Consider the following 23431-nt stretch of genomic DNA (forward strand, 5'->3'; position numbering starts at 1 on the left):
GAGCTTAAAGATCTAAAAAGAGGAAAAATAAAATTACAGGACATCAAATTGTCCATGACTGTCTGAAAAAAAATTACTGAACCTTTTTTCCAGAAAACTTTCCGAATGAGGTCGGTGTTCTACAAAGAGCAAACACCACTGCAGGTGTTACCGTTTCTCACAGTTTTAATGTTTATTTGTGGTCAAAAGTCTGAAATCTGTTGCAAGACTCAGTTAGCTGGAAAGCAGCAGTGTATCCACAAGCAAAGCTAATTTGGGATGTCATTTCTTTTCCCAAGACACCTGCACATGAATCCACCATTATTGCAAACTTTTCAATCCGTACACACCTTTAACAGTAATCCCATGTTTTCCATGTGAAGTCCAACACAATCAGCACCCAAAATAATTCTGGGCGAGCTGTGTGGTTTTAGAAACACGGGTAGTTGACCCAGTACTGCAGGAAAAAACTGTTTCGTTTCTGTTTTCTGTGGATGTTTATGTTGGAAAATGCCACTTTGGTGCAGGGATTTTTCAGCTTGACCTTTGACTAGAATGCTGTGGGTCAAAGTTAGGGCAGAGGGAAAAGAAGGGGAGTCACTGTAAATGAAGATGGTTGTATCGAGGGATTAGTGAGGGACTCTACATACTACAAAGAGAAGTGAAGGAGGAAAGAAAGCTGTCATACTCTCCAGGCATAAATAAATATCCTTTTTTACAGAAAAGTTAGACATGCACTAAGATTAGGATTACAACATAAAAAAATTAAAATTCATTCAAGATTCAGTGTTTTACATTATTTTTAATTTCTACTTCTTTAAATAGGTTAACTGGCTCTGTAAAATCACGGTTTGCATGGTGCACATATTCTCATGACACATTCCTCTTTTCCCACCACTGGCTCATGTGTGAGAAATGGAATGTGCATAGTTTTAGTGTGTATGTATTATTTGTACATCTGGCCCCAGGTGTTTGACAAGACTCCACCGATATTTCACATGTGCTGTCAATCTGTATATAAAGCAGAGGAAAATCATGTAGAACCTGCCTTGCATGGACAACTAGTTTTTTTTTTTTTATGACTCATAACAATTTATGTCAATTAATGACAGATCCTGCACCTGAAAGTGTGCACATAAACCGACTGACTGTCCTCTGTTCATGAAACACATGCCGCACATGAATCAATGACGCTGGAGAAATCAAAACGACATTTGATTTATGTTCCCTGGAATCCATCAGCTGCATGTTGTAAACCACTGCAAACTGATTTAAAACAGGTAATCAAAGCTGTGGGGGAACTTTAGCATAACTTGGAAATGTCAAGTTGTAAACGCAGGCGTGCAAAGTTTATGGAAACTACTATCGGAAATGATTATATCGTGGCGCGGCTACATTATTTAAGCCTATCTTGTCTGCATAGCAAAAAAAGTAGGCAAAAGGGTGTGAGAACAAGCAGCACTGGAATGTCACGTCTCCTCTGACTGCACATAGCATGTCCATTCATTCTGGATGTTCACACTGCAAACAACTTGGCTAGTAAGGGAATTACAGTCTGCAGCCACAAACATTTTTCTTGTGTTTTGGCTGTTTGAAGGTTTTCCTCTTGTTACTCTCATCAATTCACTGAGTTATGTGAAAACTACCTATTTAATAATGCTTACTAGGTGGCACTGAATACATTACAGGAGGAAAACTGATATAGTGTACCAGCTCCCTCTTAGAGAAATAAATGTACTTTAATGGAAAACAAAAATGAATAAGAAAGATGTCTAATCCTGGTAATATTATGGTGCTGGAACACAGGCTGAGTACATTTAGACCAATTACTCCTCTACTGCTGGTGATGCACAGACAACGCACCAACAGGCAACAGAGACACGACACATTAATTCTAACATCATTAAAGCCAGAGGCACAAAAGCAACTTACTCAGCTGTTTGTCTGCCAACACCTCGGCTAGTCTGTTTAACTCAAAGGAAAACTATCATTTGCAGGTGGTGGAGATATTATGTGCGTGACTCACACGTAACTGACTCACACACATGACTCATCAAATTTCTAAAGCCAAGGTGCCTGCAAGTCGAATCAACTTACAGTGAAGATTTGAATCTTAAAAAACAATTGACAGGTTTTTTTTTTTTTCCAAAGTGACTACACTAGGTGTTGCTCGCTGAAAGGGTGGAGTAAGGTTGCAAGCTCTGAGGATGTGTTGTTTCCTAGAACCAGATTCCTGCGTGCTTCTCATTCCTGCCCTGGCTGTCAAAGGTACTGCCTTTGCATGTGTGACTCTCAAATCAGTTCCAGTTCTTAGTGTTGGCCTCGTTTTGGCCCGATTCCGTACTGTCCCTTTATCAAGCTTTAATTCTATGTGACTTATTCTACCCATTTTTTTTAACAGGTTATGACTTAATCTGTTCTGAGGTGTCCAACAAAATGGGAACACCCAGAAGACTATGAAACTATGCAAACGAGTCTTAAAAATAAAATTCTTTGCCAGTGGAACCGTGCAGATATACTTCCTGTGAATTTCATTAATATTCACTTACTCTGAATTAGCAGCTCTCCTGTCAGGATCTAGACAGTAGTTACAGGTTCATATAGTGCATTGCAAAGTAAAGGCATGGAGGTCAGAGTGTCAGAGTGAGGGGCTTATTAGGATTTGCCTTAACAACTGATGTGCCCAGGTCAACGTCCTATGTCACACTGTTGACATCGTAGAAAATATTAGGAAACACAACTGTGGCTGGTCCTCACCTTTGAAGTAGCTCTTGACCCTCAGGTACCCCACACTGAGGCGAAGGACTGACAGTTTGTCCAGGCGAGAGCGAATATCCTCGGAAAAGGGCAGGAGCTCTGTCAGGCGGTCCAGCTCCCCGTTCAGCCGATCCCGGTGTCGCTTTGAAGGGTTTGATTTAACAACTTCATTGCCATCAGAGAATTTCTTTCTGTGGAGGAAAAAAAAAACACAAACGGTTACTGAAGTGCCAAGTGCTATGCTAAGACTGTGGACCAAGACCATCTGGCATCTGTTGTGGGGTGCAGTATGACAAATGGCAATTAAACATGAGCCATATTAACTTTTAGACATGCTTCAAACAGCTTCAGACCTACCTAGGGGAAGAATAGGCTGTCATAAAAATGACTAATAAACGCAGCAGTCCCGCTGAGTCAACAGTACATCAGCTCCTGTGTTAGACTGTTAGATACAGGAGTGCTGTCAATAGGTGAGAGCTGTAGAAACTTCCCAGTCTAGCAACAGAATACAGCACTGTGTTTTCACTGACTTGAGCAGTGCCTGGCCAGATGAATTGAGTTGCATATAAAAGTTCTCACAGACGTTTTTGATGGCTGAAGCTACATTTTTTTTACCCCCTGAATGCACTACCAAGGCAGAATATTTAGTTTATAACACATACAAAGTTGTCCAGTTATAGCAATGAAGATAAACTCCTGGTAAATTATGCTGCTTGAGCTAATGTTAGCTCACAGACTCGACAGCATGAGATAATTAACATCCCTGAATGCTGAAGGTCTCAGTTAAGGGTTGTTAAGGTTAAAAACAATGATGTGATTTCCTTCAATTTTTTAACTGAGATATTCTGATATTCTGTTTGCACTTGACAAGTACCCACCTAACTACACATCCGAAAATAAAGTAATGCCAGCAGGGAGATTGTTTATCTTGATTGACATGAACCAGTCTGTTTGGTCATACTGAAGAGAAACACACACACACACACACACACAGTCCCCTATTTTTTTCAAACTTGGAAAAAAGACAAAGTGGTGTTTCTTTCTCAAGGAAACAATCTTCAGTCCAGAATAAATAGTACAGACACGAGCATGCAAAATATACAAAAGTACCACAAGTCATTCCATTGGCTACTTATGTAGTTTGCCAAAATGTAATCCAGTCAGTTTTTACCATGACAGCAGCTTTATTTGCTCTGCTTGACTTTCTCTTGACCACCCATGCTCAAGCGCAAAATACAAACTCACGGGGCTCACTAGAGATACATGTCATTACTCACAAATCAGACACACATGCTACACCGGGAGTGAAACCAAGTGGCAGTGAAAGGGAGCAAGTGGGAGGACACACAACACCACTGCTGTCATTCCTCCACCAAGCACCTGTGAAGCAGCTAACAGCTTTCAGACCCTAAAAAGCACAAATTATCTTCACTAGGTTAAAAAATTATTCATCTTTTTGAAGACTTCAGAACCCACCCACCTCAAATTACACGCAAGAAAGAAAAGAGGGACAGTATACAGATAAACTGTAAATCTCACATTTGTGACTCGCTAAGTCAAAATGAGTACCTCGTCATTTCATTCCCATCTTTCTTAACTTTTGATGTATTTCTTTGTTTGCTTAGGAGGAATAATCTTAAAGTTAATGAACTTAACTGGTAACTTCTGTTGCCATTTTGTCAAACATTTACTAGGCTACCACGCAACAGATAGTGAACTTCAGTCACTGACCGTCTACAGTCTACAGTGGTTTAAACTGACTGAGATACAGCACGCAGCAGCAGGCTGGCTGTAGCCTGTTGCTGTGTCCTTGTCCAGTTGCAGACATGTACATGATGTAGCACAAAACATTCAGTCATTGCATCAATCAGCTCGACTTTGACAAATCTGTGAGGTTAAACTGCACTAAAACCAGCAAGCAATGGTGATCCAGACCCGAAAAGAAAAAAACCTACATACATCTGATTTGAACTGGTAAATAAAAGACCTTCAGACATTATTTCTGATACTATTAAATGTGTGCATACTGAACAGCTGATTGAAAATCAGCTGACTTTCATTACAAATTACCCAGTGGCTGAAAATAAACATTGCCCCGTCTCTAGCTGTAGACTGTGTAGGACCTACAATTGTATCGGTTTAGATCTAGAAAATCATATGCCCTTTAGTATAGCTGATAATGATCAAACTGTACAGCACAGTAATGGGAAAAATCTGGTGAAAAAAATTCCATTCAATTCTGATTATAGTAATAGATGATCGCTATCAATATACTGAAAAGCCTTTTGGATGACTCTTAGACAGAGACTCTTTCAAATGTCCTTAAACAGGAGTCTTCCCTGTAAATCTTTAGGAAGAGGAACCGATCAGAGGTCTATATCAGTCTGGTCAGTTCTTATCATATTAAATCACTTGGTTTCAGCCATGCAACTGCATCAGAGTATCCTTAGAATCAACAACTTTTCTGGGTCAGTTATTACCGTAGCATATCTGCTGCTTCAGGCTGCAAATTCTCTACATTTCCCTAAATTTCCCTCTTTACCGAAACTTTGGTTAATGACGGACTATTACATTTCCTCCTCTGCCACTGAATAGTCTGCAGGGAATGCAGCCTAAACTCGATTGCTGGCCTCAGACCCGAGCTGTACCTTCTCAGAAATGGAGTAGGGCTGATCTCACTCTCAAGAAATGCCTAGCGGAGACAAAAGCCAGCATTCAGGACCATTTTTTCCACCTTGATTTGCTATGGATCACAAGGTAGAGCAGCAGACATCAGGGCATTCATTGTAGGAAAGAAAGAAATTTAACCTCCTCCATCAGTTTCTATTGGGATTCCTTATCTCAAGAGCAAAGGAGTAGAACTGAATACAAGAAATGAACTCTACAACCTCTGTCCCAAATACAAGGCAGACCATGTTGCACTCAGTCTGCTGCAAAGACTCTGACACACAAGCTGATGAAATCTCTGCCAGATCCAGAAGGATGACTCAGTGGCTCAAAAGTATGGGAAGTGTGCCTTCTATACACGTTTGGCTACAGACAAACAAAGACTGCAAATTTGGAAGTAGGATATTTTACAAAAGCAGACTCCAGCCTACAAAGAGTTTTCCACAGACAGACAAAAATAGAGTAGAGAACTCAAAAACACAAAATAACACGTGTTGTACAAGAACAAAGATGATGACTGGTTGACAACAAGAGTAGTTCCATTTACCAATATGCTACCAAGCAGAGTGGGACCAATTATTATTGAAGGCTCAAAGCATTTTGCAGTTTTTCCATTACTTTCTGCTTATTTTGAGAGAACAAACATTCTTATTCACTCCAAAAATGCTGCTCTACAGTTGCATCATACAGCACAAAACAAACTTAAGATGTGTCATGAACACATACAAAAATCAAGGGCAGACACAATCTGAGGCATCGCTTTGATAATAAACCACTAAATTTGCGACGTCCAGAGGAGCTTCAGAGCTATGCAGAGGCAATAGTCTGATTAAAGTTGGGTATTTAGCTATGTTCTCGAGAAACCATGGACTACGTGGAGACACACTGGAGAACTGATGCACTGAAACTACCATCCTCTGGGCAGGAGCAAACCAAGAACATTGTAGAGGCAGTCAGTTTGCACCAAACGTTTTTAAAAGCTGACGTTTGTTTGGGCTGAAATTTCTGGCTTGTGTAGTACTCCAGTTTCCAACAGGGAAGGGAGGGAAGCACACTGGTTGCTTCTAGCTTATTATCATGCATGAGAAGTGTTTTTATAACTTTTAAGGGATACTGCTTCACTTTACGAGCACCCGGCTAGAGTCATATTTTACATTATATTCATTTGGCAGACACTTTTCTAAAGCAAATATTTTCTTCCCTACACATACACACATCGGGGGCAATTTGGGGTTCAGTGTCTTGCTCAAGGGCACTTCAACATGTGCCCAAGAACAGCAGGATATCAAATGGTTCAATGGCTCCAACTGAGCAACAGCCACCTCATTTGTTTTACCCTACTCCACAATGAAGATAGAAAAATGTGTTGTACCTAAAGTTAAACTGATCAATGTTCTAATTATAACACAGTTTTAAAATATGCAAAAAACTATGTTATTATTAGTAGTGTTTATGTTGCTTATTTATAACACATCATTTAGCTGTTATTTCAAACTCTGTTTCCGATGGAAACATTTTTTCCAGTAAGAGTGTTAGACAAGATAAATGAGTTTAACTGTTGTTTAACTGGTGTTTATGAGGACTCCACTTTGAGAAAGAAACAGGGCAAAGAACAAAGGGTAACTGTGTCAGTGTTCACCAGGAGTGTTTTGGTGCTCTGCCACACCTCTTATCAGCATTTCTGTGTGTGTGTGTGTGTGTGTGTGTGTGTGTGTGTGTGTGTGTGTGTGTGTGTGTGTGTGTGTGTGTGTTGTTTTTCACAATCCCCTCTGATTACTGTGCAAAACAATATTTCCATCGGTGAAGCATATTATCTCTTCTTATTAACAATACCTCGCTTGGTAAAATAAATAGTCACACTACAAAGTGAAAAAAACAACTTATAGTCCACTGTGTTAAGTATACATTCACACACATTACCACTGTGCACACCAGAGGGGTTTTAATGAGCCCTATACACTATAATTAACCCATATTTTGAAAGTGACTACTCTTGACAGCAACCTGTAGCTACGGTTGAAAAGTAATACTGTAGAGGGCTGAGAAAGGATACAGCAGGTTCCATACGAATCGTCTGTGCTGTTTCTGATTCAGCAGTGCAACACTGCAAGTACAATAACAATGTAGGATAAGCAATGCAATACATCACTGTCAGTTCTTGTTGTTCAGTTGTCAGTCTGGCAGACTGCAGTAGCAGTATAAACGAGGGCTTGTGATGAGATGATGGCTGCCAATTTGGAACTTGTGAGTTTGCATTTTTGGAAGTTAAGTATACGACTGAGTGTTTGAGTAGTTAAATGCACGAGAACAATGTTGCCTGCAAACTGACTGAAAATGGTTGCTGTGAGACTGGAAGACTTTTCCTTTTGAAAAATGGTACACAAAATACATTAAATGGGTGCTTTTAATAACATACTAGTTTCACGGCAAAGGAGACTGGCAACATACACAGAAGGCATCCGGGTAATAAAACAGAGAACTTGGATGGCCAGATCTGCCATGGAATGCCCCTGTGCCGTGACCACAGCTTTTTACAGTCAGGCTCAGTGGTGCCTTTGTGCAGCTGAGCCCAGCTGGGCTGTCCAGGAAACCTCAGTCCTCATTGCACAGTCCCACATCTTCAGAAACACAGACGTCTGAATACAGGCCACCTTTTTATTTTGGGATTTACACTGGGAACAGCCTATTTGCAATATGCCAGATCACTATAAGCAGACCGTTAACTTATGGTGCATCTGTGTTTCACAATATGACTTAAAATCATTGTAAAATACAATAGTCATTGATTTTAAATGCATCATAACAGCTGTGTTTACAAATGTTATTCATGTAAATAAACCTCAACTTGGATTTAGTTTGTTTTCTAGTGTTAATCAATGTCAGTCAACTTAAAAGTAAAGGTAGGACACAGTCCTATGTTTAGAATTGTGATGGTCTATATTCCGATCAGAAAAGGTGCCTCTAATTAACAGATGTGTGTGTAACTACATATAACTGCTTTAGAGTCCTACTTACTGCATGTTTGAAACTTTAGGTCAACTCACAAATGTCCAATGTGCACTCTCTTTTTAGCTTTTCAGCTACTAAATGGTTGCCATCTTTATCTGTCAGCCGTTGCTGGTAGCATACAGTGGGTTTATCAGAGCTGCCTGTTAAGCTGAGTTGGATTTTTTTTTTTTTTTTAAGTCAAAACAATGACCTGAAAAACACAAAAACAATTCAGACAGCTGAGAGTGACTACAGAAATGGGTGATAATCCTTTGAGGGTTTGATACTACAAGCAACTCTCTTCACATCACACAGCCATTTGATCCATTGTTTACATAAACACATTGATGAGTGTAGCTTTAAGGAATTTACTCAACTTGCACAGGAACAACCAAGAAACTGATCTGAGAGCAGGATTATTGCCAAAGTTAGAGACAGAGAGTTTTCACTTGAGCCTGAGGATAGTACAATTTTTAGCTCTGAAACAATTAATCAATTAGTCAACCAGTCAAACAACCAAAAAATGAATCAGCAATTTTGATCACTGATTGATCGTTCAAATCCTTTCTCAAGCAAACTGCCCACCATTTGCTGCTTCCAGTTTCTCAAATGTCAAAATTGTTGTTTTCATTGTCTTACATGATAGTAAACAGAATGTCTTTAGGTTTTGGACTGTTTTATTGGACAACACAAGGTCCTCTGAAAATTTTTTTGGAACTTCAGGGGCTCTTCTGTTTCACATTTATCATTCTTAGTGATGACCTTATGTAAATCTTTTTTTAATTTATCACATTAGGCATCACATCTGTTATATATCAGAATAATCTGAATATTTAGATGTTTCTGTGGCTATATATATATAGGCTATACCCACTCAACTTGCACTAATCTTTAGTCATTTTTTGCTATTACACATTTATTATAATATATTTCGATACTTTATTTGGCCTATCTAATTATATTTCCCTCTGAAATGTAGTCAAGTATAAAGTTCCATGTACAGTACACATACTAAATGTGTCACATACTTTCCACAACTGGTAATGTCACAGTTTGTTTTGTAATAAACTTTAAAAAGTTAAGCGCACGAAACAGGAGGGGGGGGGGGGGGCGGCGCAGGGGAACAGGCACATACATACAGCCAGCACTGATCCCAGAACGATGAAGCGCGAGGCCGTATCGGATTACAATAACATACTCGCAGCAGCCCCCCCCGCCCCCGCCCTCCTCGGAGCATCGCGTGAGAGCAGCAGCCGACTTTCCAACTTGATTGTGTTTAATGCGCGAGGGCAAGATATCCCTGCCAGATCCAAGCTAGACACATCATTCTTAAGGTAGTCCAAAAAAAAAAGTGGGAAACAAAAACCAAAAGAGTCCATAACTCTCGGCACATAAAACACGGCACCACGCTTTACCAAGCAATACTGGTTAATCGCGTAACTTTTTGGATTTAAAGCTGATAATAACGATTATACAAGTTTACTCGAGGACACGATCGACCTTAATTCGGTTTATCTTGTACTTGTTAACTGTAGTTTGCTACGCTGGCCAATGTGAAATAATACGTAACTTTAACTTGAAACTGTGCGTCTACAGTTTCAAATATAACCGTTTAGGCACAAAAACTGAAACTCGGCTGCATAAACTAAAGAGAAAATCGCCTGTTCCGCGCAACAGTTTCTGACAAGACTTACTGTTTGAGAACAGGCTTCTTCCTCTTCTTGTTAGCATAAGTCCCTGGGTTTCCCAACATGGTGTCACTTCGTTTAAAGCTCACAGACTTGACTTAAGGTGAAGGTGAAGGTTTGTTCGGCTCGTTCACTCCTTCGCTACTGGGGCTTCCTCCATCCGCACGGTGACAGTCGACAGTCGGTGGCGTCGTCGTTTGTTCAGCCTGCGAGTCCAACTCCAGCTCCCATGTTAAAAAAGCTGCCGGGTTCCGCCGAGGTTTGCTGCCGCGTTGACAGATACCGTGGGCGGTCACTGTCGCTGACCTTGGTCGGCGGTGTTGTGTGGGTGAAACTGTGGCAATAGACTGAATTCTGCCTGAGCGTTTTGTAAGGCGGGAGGAAAAGGAAGTGTAGAAGAGTTTGGCGCAGAATTTAGTCTATGTCCAACCCACCTTCTTTGGATAAACAACGCCGCTTTATTATTATTCAGAGTCACTTAAGTTTTCCCTTTTTCTCTTGCACGGGGCGTTTTCAGGAAATGTGTGTGTACAGTCAGTCAGAGCTGCCTTTTAAGGTGGACTGGACTCTTTGTGAGTCAAGTGTGTTTGCTGATGCTTTTGTAACATCCAAAATGTTTTGTAATTGTTGACTTAGTGGGGAAAATGTGTAGTTTGGTAGAGATTTCCGACCAGAACAGGAAATATTATCTATCAATATATCTTTTTTTAAGTTTCCTTTGTAATTTCTGTTATAATTCTGGGAAGCTTTCATACTTAGACAATGGAAATATTCCACAAGTAGACCTTTCCCTGAGCTGGTTAACAAATATCTGATGCACATACAGTACTGTGCAAAAGTTTTAGGCAGTAAAAGTGCAATGAAATCAAAGCAGTATTCGGTGGGATCACCCTGGGTACACTGGCACACGGGTTTTCAATGTACTTGATAGGTAGGTTGTTCCAAGCAGCTTAGAGAAGTTGCACACGGTTCATCTGTGGATTTAGCTGTCTCATTGTCCTCTAATCCCAGTCTGACTTCATGATGTTGTGATCAAGGCTCTGTCAGCGCCATACCATCTGTTGCAGGACAAGAATCTAAATTTCTTAAGTGCCTAAAACTTTTGCATGTTACTGTGTATCATCTTGTTTTTGTTTGATATGTAACTCATAAAATGGCAGAACATCTACAACTTGGCTTTAGTATCATTTTTCCCACCATATTTATATTACCATATGCTGTTTAATCATACAGTTAAGCCTATGATATGCCTTAACCTCATACAAGACCTGTGTATGTTAGTTTCTGCTGATTATATACTACTTCAATAAACAATAAACAAAGAATACAAAAAAAATCTAAGGAACTCTTATTATAACAAAGTTTAAAAGCCTTTCTTGGGAGGTTAATGAAACCTCCAACACATTTCAGAGCCTAAAGCAATACAATGTCCAGTATGCTCAAAGCTGCTACAGATTTTAGGATAGGATAAGGATAAACAACCACAAAGTCCCAGTAGGATGAGTCAAAAAACTTCATATTAGTGGGCGCTTAATATTAGTGGGCGCTTTTAACTTGTAAACTATTCATACTACATACTTTATTACATGGCCAAAAGTATGTTAACACTCAAACAAAGTATGTGGATACCCAAACATTACACCCATATGTGATTTTTTAGCGTCTCATTCTGGTAATGTGCTGCCTCCACTCTTCTGGTTTCAGGCTTTACACAAGTTTTTGGACCATTGCTGCAGGGATTTGCTCCTATTCAGCCACAAGAGCATTAGTGAGATCAGACACGGATGTTGGGCGACGTTTCCTCCCCAAGGTGTTCAGTGGGCTTGAATCTCATCCACACCAAACTGGGAAAACCATTTCTTCATGGACCTGGCTTTGTGCATAGGGGCATTGTCATGTTGAAACAGGAAAGGGCCTTCCCCAAACTACTGACACAACATTAGAAGCACACTATTGTCTAAACTATCATTGTATGCAGCAGCATTAAAATTTCCCTTTAATTTTCTTTGAACTAAGGAGCTTTGTCCAACCATGAAAAACAGCTCTAGACCAAAATAACTCAAATATATGTGGTCAGATTTGTCCAACATACATTTGACTGCACAATGTATTTCTCAGCAGGCAGGTATGTAGTGCATTCACACTGGCACAGTGGCAAATTTAGTCTGTCTGCATACAAAACCTGCTTGGAAATCTCTTGTTTTTTGAATGTGCTGTTGATGGACACTGTCTTCCTACAATGCAATGCACAAAGAAATTAGAGGATCTGTTCACAGCTATTAACAATTAAGACGTACACTAAGCTGCCAGTTTATTAGGGACACCTATCCGTAACTAATGCAGCCGATAAAGCAGTTCTGCAACAAAGGTTACCATCACAGAGGTTATAAGGTTCAGTTTCTGTTTAGAGACGTGTTGATTCAGCTTTACAATCGTTTTGGAGAATGTGTTTTGTGGTGCTGCTCAACTGTATTCTGTTATACTGACAGGTGTTTTCCGTCCACCCAGATTATAACAATGGGGACAGACAAAATAACAGAAACAACTCTCTGTATATTAATTCAGATTCAGAGAACTTTATTGTCATTCACTTTACATCCCAAGTACGTATAATTAATTATAATTGGCTGATAATTTGATTTCATTAATCATTTGAAAAGCAGCTTTCTGACATTTAACAAAGTTCATAAGGAGTTCCTATGGAGACCATTGACACCTTCAGCTCTCCCCACCCTTCTTCTGTAAACAACAGTGTTTATCTTGGGTACACTTTACTTCCTCATAACAGCTGTCTGTTATGTTCACAGTACCTGCTTGAAGTTTGTCACTCATTCCTTGTTTTCTTGACAGCACTTTTACTTTTAATCACGACGGGGCTGTTTTCACAAATTTAATAGGTCCAGGTGTAAAAGTATGATTTGATGTGGTGTTTTGAAAAATAAGCAAAGGGATTTTTTTTTAATGTTTGCTTTCTTCAGTGAGTGAGGGTTTTTTACAGTGTGTTTTTACAGATACAGTTTTGTTGTTTGTGTCACTATTGTGAAAACATGCACTATTGTTTCCAAATTTGCATCTGAATAAAAAGAAAACCTATAACACAAACACACAGCAGCAAACTTTAAAGTGTAAAAAAAAAAAAAAAGAACCCTGCAAAAACAGAGCAGACTTTTCATGCTTTCATTGAGCACTTCAGCAGTGTTTGCAGTGTATCTTTGACAGCTGAAAGACTTTTGGGTGACTGACAAATGCCTGGGGTGGAGGCTTAGCTCTGCTATGTCTGTCTCTGAGAAAGGATACTCTTTTCCCTCAGGACATAGGTATCAACAATCTGAAAAGAACATGTTCAGCATCATAGTTAAATTCTCCTGATTTTGAGGTCTGGCACCAGACCTGATCAGGACATGTTCATGGCCTGTCAGTGGAGAAAGAGCCACTTCCTGCTAGTATTATGCTGAGAATAGGTTAGACAGTTACACAAAAACAAAGACAGACTTATTTTAAGCCTAAAAAGTTCACCATCCTGCCACCAGGTAACTTTGTCTCCTAGAAGTTATGTTGCTACACAACTTGCTGCACAACGTACTTTTGTGAATGAATGAAACCAGGAAGCAGTTGTTGTGCATGGTGAGGATTAGGCTCAGGCAACAGGTGCACTTTGGCTGAGGTTAGGGAAAGGTAGCGGGTTTGGTTTGGTTAAATGTAAATTAACATGCTGTATCTGAAGTCACTGTGAACTCTTTCTGTATTTAACCAAACCAGGCCAACTCAGAACCAAGAGCTATATTTCCATGGTAAGAACCAGTGACACGTGCTAACCAGTGGCACCAAATAACAAAAAAAAAGCAAAACATGGCTCATCATTTGTGGTTTTCTAACAGTGTTGTGGTGCAGGCAATGAAAGGGAAAAGGGTTTTTAGAGGCTGCAGTAACTTGCTGGAAATCTACAGCACTGAGGACATTGTCAGTCATTTTTCTCTGAAGAGGTAGCAGAAGCTCTGAGCCCTGCCACATGAAGAAGCCACAGTAGTTGAGATTTTATGCTATTGGAAGTTTTTGTGTGTTTTTATCACTCTCTTCGCTGAATTTTCCCATGCACTAAAACCTGATTGTAACTGTTTACTACTTCCAGAAGGCAGGCGTTTTCTGCTGGTAAACAGAGCTGAGCAGTTTCTCAGACAACCATGTTTTTCAGTTTGAAAAACGTCTTAGTTTACCCAGAATTCACAACAAATTAGTCTTTCTTCAGGTGATTAAGTGTTATCTAAAAAAATACAATATTGTTTTTTATATATATATATATAGTATTTCCTTATTAACTTTGTTTTCTGACATTCCAACATTACAAAAAAAGGAGAACAACAATAAATCAAGTTAATTAAAAGGAGACAGAGTAAAAGTTTTCAGTGCTTTCAATTCAGCTAATGTTTACACTGGTATCTACGTCCAGCCACTCCTCTGAGGGCTAGTTAAAGCTAACCGACGCACCCACATGCTGTGTGTGGTGACAGAGACCCCACTGAGCAGGACAACAAAAAATCTAGCCAAGGACTGTGGAAAATGGGAAATGTGAATATGGCAGCCGCCATACCGCAGAATTTGACGTGTGGTTGCTGGTGAGTGCTGTGCAACTGTTCCCATGGGTTTAATTCACCCTCTGTGCTTGTTTATTTGGCCCGGTGCATTCCTGTGTGAGAGCCACCAGTGCATGGCCATCAACACCAGGCTCAATGTCTTTATTTCACACTAACTTTAGAGCAATATTTTATTCAGCCCAGCAGTGGTTTTTATTTAGGAAGGCTAGCTACCTCACTGGCTTTCATTGTTCTCCACCCACTGCAGAACTTCCCTCAAACTTATTACAACACAGGTTTTTACTGTTTTGATTTCATCATTTGAACAGTTCAGTCTTGTCCCGGGGTCTGTTGCGCTCAGAGACGAGGTATTTAAAGCTGAAGCAATGAACATTATTGTCAGAGATGTGTTAGAAATCTACTGCGGGTCATTCCTTTCTTTGTTCTGAGCATGATTTATTGTAGCTCTTACCCACCAGGGGAAAAAAAAATAGCGAGTAAATTAATTTGTGAATGATGAAAATACAATTGCTCACTAGGTGTCAAAGACAAAATGACTTCTTAGTATAATGAAGACTTTGTAAGTCAAATTTTAAACCTCACATCTCATATCCAACTGTATCAAATACACATGACTTTTAAAGTCATAATTACTCAGTATTCAAGATATTCAGTCACGTTATGTCATACATGTGAGATAACCTTTGATATAACATATCATAACTGAGTGTGGATGTTGAGCTGGACATCGTTAAATTATTACCATCTGTGGTCAGCAAACCTACCCTGGATCTATGAAGCCACACAGTTTGAGATTCTACATCATAATTTCAACTACAATGCCATAATTATCAGATAGGCTATTTATCAGTCACTGCATGATTTATGTCTTAATTGTTACCCACCATAATGTACATACATACATGCTTTTCTAAACTTAGTCAAAGTTTTCATTTGGGTGGTGGGAATAGGCTTCTATGAGATTTGCTGCAGCTTAAGTAATGGGGGGGAAAGTAGACAGCCCTGCACCGACCATCAGATATTCTGTTGGCCATCAGTCTCTGAACCGCAGAGTCCTTTTCAAACAGGCAGAGACTTGACAAGAAGCAGGACTGCTGTCCTCCGTGAAGGGAAAAATTGCGTGTGAAAGACAGGAGGGCAGCTTTTAACACAGTGAGATGTAACTGAGCTCCATTATACCCTCAACCACAGCTCCATTAAAATGAACATCATGTTGTTCCTGTGAGGGTTGTAATTTCTGTTCCTGTTCACTTGTGTGGTCAAAGAGTTGCAGTGTGATGTTATTAACTAGGTATGGTAGTTACAACTACGTATTTGGCAGGAAGCCAGGAGGAGAGACCTCACTATCAGAAAAAAAGTAGAGCAGATCTGTAGTTGAGTACAAAATGTTGTCACTGGGGCAGTACCCGTTACAGGAAATGCATACCACAAGTACACAAACTGTGGCCATGGGTTTTCATCTTCTGTCCCAGTTGGGGTTGGGCAAGTTAAATTCTTAGTTAATGTTAAGGGAAGATCATGGTTCTGGTTCAGTGCTGAGAAGTGATGAAAAAGCATGAACATTAACTTTTAAAATGTCCTACCTTAATCATTCCCTAGTTTTAACTGAGTGCTGTACTGTAAACTGCCACTGTGATGCATCAGTAGCTGAAAGGGGATCTGGGGAAACAAACAAAAGACTTTTACAGTTACAGATAAAACACAACACTGATTAACAGACTATTTGTTTAGTCTAAATGAAATGAAAGTGTGAACTGTGTATATTCTGTTATCTTAATAACTTATTATTATCTGAATAACTGAGGACAAAACACAAAAACAGGGCAAACAACAATCTTTGAAACTGAGAGGCCAGAACTAGAGAACGCTTTTGAAAAATAACCTAAATGGTCAATCAGCTAGTCTTAGTTCTGTCAATAAACTAATCAGTTAATCTGCTGATCATCACTTAAATAGGTTTCTTTGTATGTTTTAAGGCAGGTGTAGAGTAGAGCAGAAAATGTAGGTTTCTATTTTGGTTGCCATGCTTTTCGGTTGTTTTTATGATAAACAGTGCAGCCAGACCTCCTCCCTGGTGGCACCGTTAAAACTGGTCCAAACTGCAGAGGAGTGAAATAAAATCTGCTGTAAAACCAGGGGAAATTTGGCAGAGAGAGATTTGCCAAACCCCTCAGCTGGCCTCACAGGGTTTCAGCCGTGAGACCTGAATGTAGAGTATTGTTGTTTTATTGTTAACTAATTACTCTGGTTCCTGCAGGGGTGTGTGTCTTTGTGTGTCAGGATGTATACACAGGAAAGTGTTAGTACTGTAACTGTGTATGTGTATGTGTGTGTGTGTATGTTGTGGGGTGTAACATACATTGCAGCCTCTAGAGGCCACTAATGGGGCTTGGGATTTAGATTTTTTTTATGGCTAAGCTAAAATATGCTATGGCTCAAATAGAGCAGAAACCTGGTAACAAGTGACACATGAAAGGTGAGTGCCTGACAAAAGAGAAAGGCGTACACATTTACAAATTTGTTTATACATTCACAAATCTCTGTGCACTTGCAAATCTGAATACGTTTGCAGATTCCTGCATACACATTCACAAATGTGAGAACGCACATGCACATTGAAATACAGTTTCACAACATACATCTGCAAATAATACTGCTACACTAACAATCCCAAAGAGAAAAAGAGGCTGGACCATAGGCTAGGAAACATAAATAGATGCAAAAACAGAGATGACACTCATTGGTGTTCTGGACAGTTTCCACACTAATTTAATAAAATTTTGATCTGACAGTGGATTTGTGCAGCAGACCTGACTGTGCTCAAACACTGGCGTTCACACTGAATAGCCCGTGAAATATGTAGTGCTGTAGTTGATTGTCAGCCTTGTTTACATTGGTGGTTTCCTAGCCTACAAAGGAAACAGCCTGTGAGTCACGCTGACAAGCGGACGGTGTTATCTACTCTTGAGAATTCAGGTGTGAACGTAATGATCTTGTAGCTGTAGGGGAAAGTGCAAGAGCATGTAGATGAGCCGAAAAACAGAAGGTGACAGTTCATTACTACCACAGTGAAAGAAGAATTAGAAAGATACTAGGATGATTTACAGTCATTTGTCTAAGTATCGTTCTATGTTGGGCAGCAGTGTTACAGCAATAGCCTGCTTATGAGGGTCTAGTCACCAATCTCCACCACACCTGTTACACTACCTGTTCCACTGGTGAGTCATTACTGTGCTAAAAAGGCATAATGAGATGTCAAACAATATTTAGACCCACATTATGAAGATTCCAGTCCAGATCGTTAAGATTCCTAACATTAAAACATATTTTCATGCTGAATCAGAAACATTTATTTATTTTAGTAATTTATTTATTTTTATTCATTTATTTAAATTAGTCGCTGGGCATCTACGGTTTTCCCTTTGATGTACTGCTGAATTTAAGGCCATGGTGACAAAAGAAGAAACACAGGCTTCTTCGTTTGTTTGTGTGTGTGTGTGTGTGTGTGTATATATATATATATATATATATATGTTTGTTGGGGGCTTTTGCTGTTTATTTCTAACTAAAAAAAAACCCGAAATAAATTCAGGCAAATGTCTAGACAGTCAAACGTAGATTGGATGTATATTGTATGAGACAACACTAGACAAAGGCCCCAGCGTTGACGTAAAATTCAGGCGCAGAGAGGGCTGCGGTGGTTTTTTCGGGCTAGGTCGGAGGGTATTTGGAGGACAGTTTATCATGGCCCTAAGGGTGATCCGGCTGGTCATCCCGTCGGGAACAACAGCTTTCAAAGCGGTGAATGCTGTACAGAAGGTGAGGACAGAAAGTGCACGGCGTGGGACGCTTATTTGGGTTGCCCGACGTTCCCACTCCACAAGGGCAAGCTAACTTAGACAGCTAGCTTCCTAGCCGCTAGCATCACAGTCGGTCAACAACAAGCCAGTCACTCATTGGTTTGTTTATAATGTGGCTGGCAGTTCACAGCCAAGAAGTCCACAAAACAAGCTCTCAGTACATCGAAGTAGTTAAATGTTATGTTATTGATTAGACGCTTCATACGTTTTACTGCCAAGTAGGTCGAGATAACACCCTTGTAGCTAGCCCAGTTATCTTGCTAACGAGTTTCATCCAGAAATGTGTCAGTTTTAATTTGTTGTTAGTCCCGTTGTTTACCTCAGCACTCCGATCCTAAGTCAGTGAGTTATTCCGTTGATCGCATATTTGCCTGTTATTCGGCACTGTGCTTGCGTCTTCAGTTGTATTTTCATGTTTTCCCGGATTCATGTTTGTAGTTTGCACTGATCCAAACCAACGTTTAACCAACTGGCTAACATTTGTACAAAATGTAATCAAAGCCTGGAGTGAGTTCGCAATTGGGGCCAACTTGTCATTGCTGACAAATGTGCACCTAGTTGTCATTCAGTTAGGCACGGGTTGTCTACCTCACTGTTGTCAATGGGTTGGACAAAATAATAGAAACATCTTTTATTGTAGAGTAGTATATGACAACAGTCAACTCCAAAACGACCATAAAACTTTCATGAAAGCAGGATTTGTCTGTCTATGTAGCACATCTTGTCTTTGAGCCCACAGGTAGGTTTACCTGGCGTCGGTCTGTGTTAATCCCATGTTTTCATTAAAGTGCGGTGTTTTTTGTCATTCAGGCTGGTGTTCACACAAGCTCAGTGAGAAGCCTACAGTACGGCTGGTGGGCCTATGCACTGGGCGAAAGGACAACACCACGGTTAAAGCAGCACAGCAAAATCATCTCTGTGGATGGCAACTTGGCCTCAGGCAAAGGAGCACTGGCCCAGAAACTGGCTGACAGGCTGGGTAACTATCTGACTGCAGGGATCCTTCATTTGATTTTACATCAGTATTGATTTTCATCTGATATGGGCTGACAGCATAGGCCAAGCTCTACTATGGACATAACATTAACTCCATCAAAGGCATATTATGACATTTTGGGAAATATTATGCTTGTTGTCTTAGTGGCAGTGATACGATTGGATTATTGGTGTACATGTGAGACTGACAATGTGGACAATGTTTGTACTGCCTACAATATTTTCTAATTCTGTATCGACAGGGATGCTCTATATGCCTGAGGCTGACCCTTTCTACTTGGACAAGATGTCAGGAGAGAAACAGCCACTCCCTGTTGACTTCAATGGGATGTGCAGCCTGGAGAAATTCTACACAGACCCCAAAGCTGCAGATGGAAACAGCTACAGGCTGCAGCTGTGGATGTACACCATGAGGCTGCTTCAGTACTCTGACGCCATCGAACACCTGCTCACCACAGGTACCACGGAATCAGACTGTCAGAGTTCTGCCAGGTCATTTACATGGCAAAAATTGGATTTGTACACATTTGGAACATCATGGTTGTGATCATCATATGCAATTATAAAAAATAAGTCTGCAGAATCCTTCATCTTCATGACGATCTTCTGTGTTTAAGGCCAAGGTGTGATCCTGGAGCGCTCCCCCTTCAGTGACGTGGTCTTCCTGGAGGCCATGTTCAAACAGGGCTACATCAGAAAGGAGTGTGAGTATTGCAGTGCTATAATGCAGACAAACTGTCTGGATTTAACCTCCTGTTAAGTAATTATTTTTATATCAGTGTTCAAAGCATTGACAGGGTTTTACTTATTCAGCTCTGTTTTTATCTCATTTGGTTACATTTAGATATATTGATAAAATAATAAAAAGAAATGTAGTATGTAAGATGTGATCTCCTGTGGCCTGCAGGTGTGGAGCACTACAATGAGATCAAGGGCATTAGCCTCTGTGAGTTCCTGCCTCCGCATCTAGTCGTCTATGTAGACATGCCAGCTGAGGAGGTGCAGAAGAAGCTGAAACAGAGCAGCAAGGTAGGGAGACACACTCACTGAAAGCACAACCACACATGCTGTCACCTCTGTAGATATTCTAATTATGTCGAATGTTTCTGTCCTTTTCATTAATTTTCAGTAGAGACCATTATATTCTATTTAACTGGAACAACAGCATTTTTCAAAATGAAAACCACCTCAGATGATTGGATATTCTTGTTGGAGATGGATGATGTAGAGTGAGTTGTTTAATCAGGCTTAGCATTAATCACTGATATCGATTAAAACAGAATCTCTTTATTCTCAGTCCTATCTTCAGAATGTTCCCCTGACCTATTTGAAGAGCATTGAGGATGGCTACAAGAAGTCTTTTCTGCCCAAAATCAGGTAAGGCAAACTGATGAATGACAAATGTGTATTAGATATCTGACCAGTGTCAAACATAACAGGGTTCAACCATGGTTCATATTTGATGCTGAAAAATTTCATAGCCAAAGCTTGGTTGTCAGCCTTAACAAAAGTTTATGTTTCTTTTAGTGAAACATCAGAGCTGCTGGCGTACGATGCAACTCAAGCCCAAGATGTCGAAAGGGTAAGAGTGTAATAATAGGGAAAATAATAGGGTGAATAATTTTTTGGATGTTATTTTGACCCCTTAAATCTATGAGCTGTTTCTGTAGACCAGTTATTTATTGTGTGCTGTCCACAGGTGGCAGAAGACATTGAATACTTGAAGTTTGAAAAAGGACCGTGGTTGGAGCAGGATGATGTCACCTACCACTACATGAGGATGCTGTGAGTTCTTGACGAGTGTTACACATTTTCACATTGAAATGCAAATTACACAAAGGACGATTTCCTACAGGTCAAGTTGGATTCACACAAACCTATCACAATCTCAAGCCTCTGCTTGTGACACTCGTTATGGACGAATGTGCAAAGAACCTGAAGTGAATTAACTGAAAATGCAGATTTGTTCTAATTTCCTTCTGTGTGCTGTAATCAGCTCTTTCATTCTGTCATGCAGGTTTTCAGCATTCTTCTGTAGGCTGATTTTTTTTTTCTGTCTTGTTGTTTGTTTTTTTACAGTGTGGAAAACAAACATCTGGTAGCATCCCTGACCCACATACCGAAGTTCCTGCCAGAGATCACCATCGGGGCCCACGACTTTGATGAAAAATTCTATGCCTATAAATCGGTACGTACATGCCGTTCTACATCTCTCTCTCTCTCTCTCGCTCGAGTTCAGTCTGTTTTAATGGCCTCCCCAGTGATGGTGATTGCAGTGAAGTGCTTGTGGACATCACCTTCCTGTTGCAGGCAATTCCACTTTTCAACAGTAGTTGGCAGCAACACGCAAGGGAATTCACCATTGTGCCTCAAAGGCAAAATCCAAATGTCCACCATTTGGACTTGCAGACTTTTGTTGTATGTACAGTGACGTCTTCACTGTCATCATGTCACGTGGCTGAAGGACCACGAGGGCATGAAATCCGCTATGAAACAGGACTTGAAGACCTTGTGTTTCCATGGAGATAAACTGACATTTCAGACCATGTAACTTCAGAGTATTTTTCCTGGGATGAAGTGAGGTCTGGACATTACTGGCGGATGAGTTGCCCTTTTGTTTTTCATCTTATTGTCTGACGATAAGTTTCGTTATCTTGTGTTCACGTTATTAAAACCTACAAAATCATATTATTGAGGAACCCTGCCTCTGTCTAAAGCCTTCCTGTTCTCTTTATACTGAGAATTGTGCAGCATTGTCGGCATGATTGAACTAATTTTCTTCCGCTGAAATATCGAGCGATTCGTAGTTACAAGAAAGCAAATGTCAGATGTGGAATATTCTACAGGGCTTTTGGTATCATCAGTCTTTCAGGGAAACATTTGGGTCTGACCTTTTCTGTTTACTGACTGGAGACTTTTTTTTGTCTCCCCTGCTGCAAAAATCAGGCTGCATAATGCTACAGGAGGCTGTGACCCGACATTTTGTCGTGAGCCTGGATCTCGGTGGAGAGAATGAGAAGCTGTGACACATGGTGGCGTAGTCACCCTCAGCACATTTGAGCTGACAAAGTTTTTTTTACTTACTTATTAACTGATTATTGAACAGAGTGTTTTTCTGCAGATGAAATAAACAACTGTCCTGCATTACTTGTAACTGTCTTTATATTTAGTGTTAAGACCATCGTGTGTGCTTCTGCTGGTTTGAATGTTCAGTCTTGTTCTCTTTTCTTTAATTGTCTTTTTTTTTTCATCCTTGTAGCTCCCTGGGAAGAAGTATGCCCCTGGTTATAATGCAGATGTTGGAGACAAATACATCTGGCTGAAGTGAATGAGTTCACAGGCCCATCGACAATTCGCCCCATGTCACTGGCTGATCAGCTCCCTGGGTGAACTCTGGACCACTCGTCCATTATTGATCCCAGTTGTGTTCTGTTGTACATCCCAAATAATATGTATGTATTGAAAGAATAAATTTTGAATCTAGTAAACGGCTTGTCTGTTGTTCTGACTCTTTTCATTAATTTATTTACCAGCCTCCAATCATGGGTTTCCGCAGGAGGAGCTGCAGTAGTTAACAAATAAACACTTATATCTGCTTTCATCAACGTTTCAGTGTGTAATAAATATGGGTACTTAGTTTTCTCAGGGTAGAAAGCGTCTGTTGTTCTACTAAAGGTTTGAAACCCCAAAATGACTAAAATTAATAACACATTAAGTAGAATACATAAAACTGACCCTACAACGTGCATAAACTCCTTATGAAATGTTGTGACCTTTTTTCTTTTGTTCTCTGATTAGACATTTTTATTTCAAAATTTTATTTCATCACATTTTTTCCTGTGTCACATTTATTTCCTAACATCACTTCACCTTTCCTGTCAGCGCTGTAGTCACCAACCCGTGC

The 23431-nt window shown here is 40.1% G+C and overlaps 2 protein-coding genes across 3 annotated transcripts in view; one reads left to right on the forward strand and one right to left on the reverse strand.

Annotated features, from left to right (window-relative positions):
* LOC121194053 (aryl hydrocarbon receptor-like) overlaps window positions 1-10583 on the reverse strand; it is a 28098-nt gene extending 17515 nt beyond the window's left edge. For both annotated transcript variants that reach the window (XM_041056605.1, XM_041056604.1), the window contains exons 1-2: window positions 10086-10583; window positions 2737-2927 (exon numbers count right to left, since the gene is read on the reverse strand). In XM_041056605.1, the coding sequence (XP_040912539.1) occupies window positions 2737-2927; window positions 10086-10144 (250 nt within the window). In that variant the 5' untranslated portion in view covers window positions 10145-10583. The remainder of the gene's footprint in view (window positions 1-2736; window positions 2928-10085) is intronic.
* A 7753-nt stretch (window positions 10584-18336) lies between these two features.
* ndufa10 (NADH:ubiquinone oxidoreductase subunit A10) lies at window positions 18337-23015 on the forward strand. The gene is made up of 10 exons (XM_041058125.1): window positions 18337-18490; window positions 19342-19510; window positions 19770-19985; window positions 20145-20231; window positions 20435-20556; window positions 20825-20904; window positions 21055-21109; window positions 21227-21312; window positions 21607-21715; window positions 22787-23015. Exons 1-10 carry the CDS (start codon window positions 18416-18418, stop codon window positions 22853-22855), a joined length of 1068 nt encoding a protein of 355 aa, XP_040914059.1. The 5' UTR covers window positions 18337-18415; the 3' UTR covers window positions 22856-23015.
* Window positions 23016-23431: the final 416 nt, after the last annotated feature.

This window comes from Toxotes jaculatrix, chromosome 15 (assembly GCF_017976425.1).
Source record: "Toxotes jaculatrix isolate fToxJac2 chromosome 15, fToxJac2.pri, whole genome shotgun sequence".
NCBI classification, from domain to species: domain Eukaryota; kingdom Metazoa; phylum Chordata; class Actinopteri; family Toxotidae; genus Toxotes; species Toxotes jaculatrix.

What these genes read in the sequence shown, in the direction of transcription:
- ndufa10 (XM_041058125.1), top strand. Translation starts at nt 18,416, where the DNA reads ATGGCCCTAAGGGTGATCCGGCTGGTCATCCCGTCGGGAACAACAGCT. An exon ending in CGAACACCTGCTCACCACAG is followed by an intron (nt 19,986 to 20,144) that starts GTACCACGGAAT and finishes TCTGTGTTTAAG; the next exon opens with GCCAAGGTGTGATCCTGGAG. An exon ending in TCTTTTCTGCCCAAAATCAG is followed by an intron (nt 20,905 to 21,054) that starts GTAAGGCAAACT and finishes TGTTTCTTTTAG; the next exon opens with TGAAACATCAGAGCTGCTGG.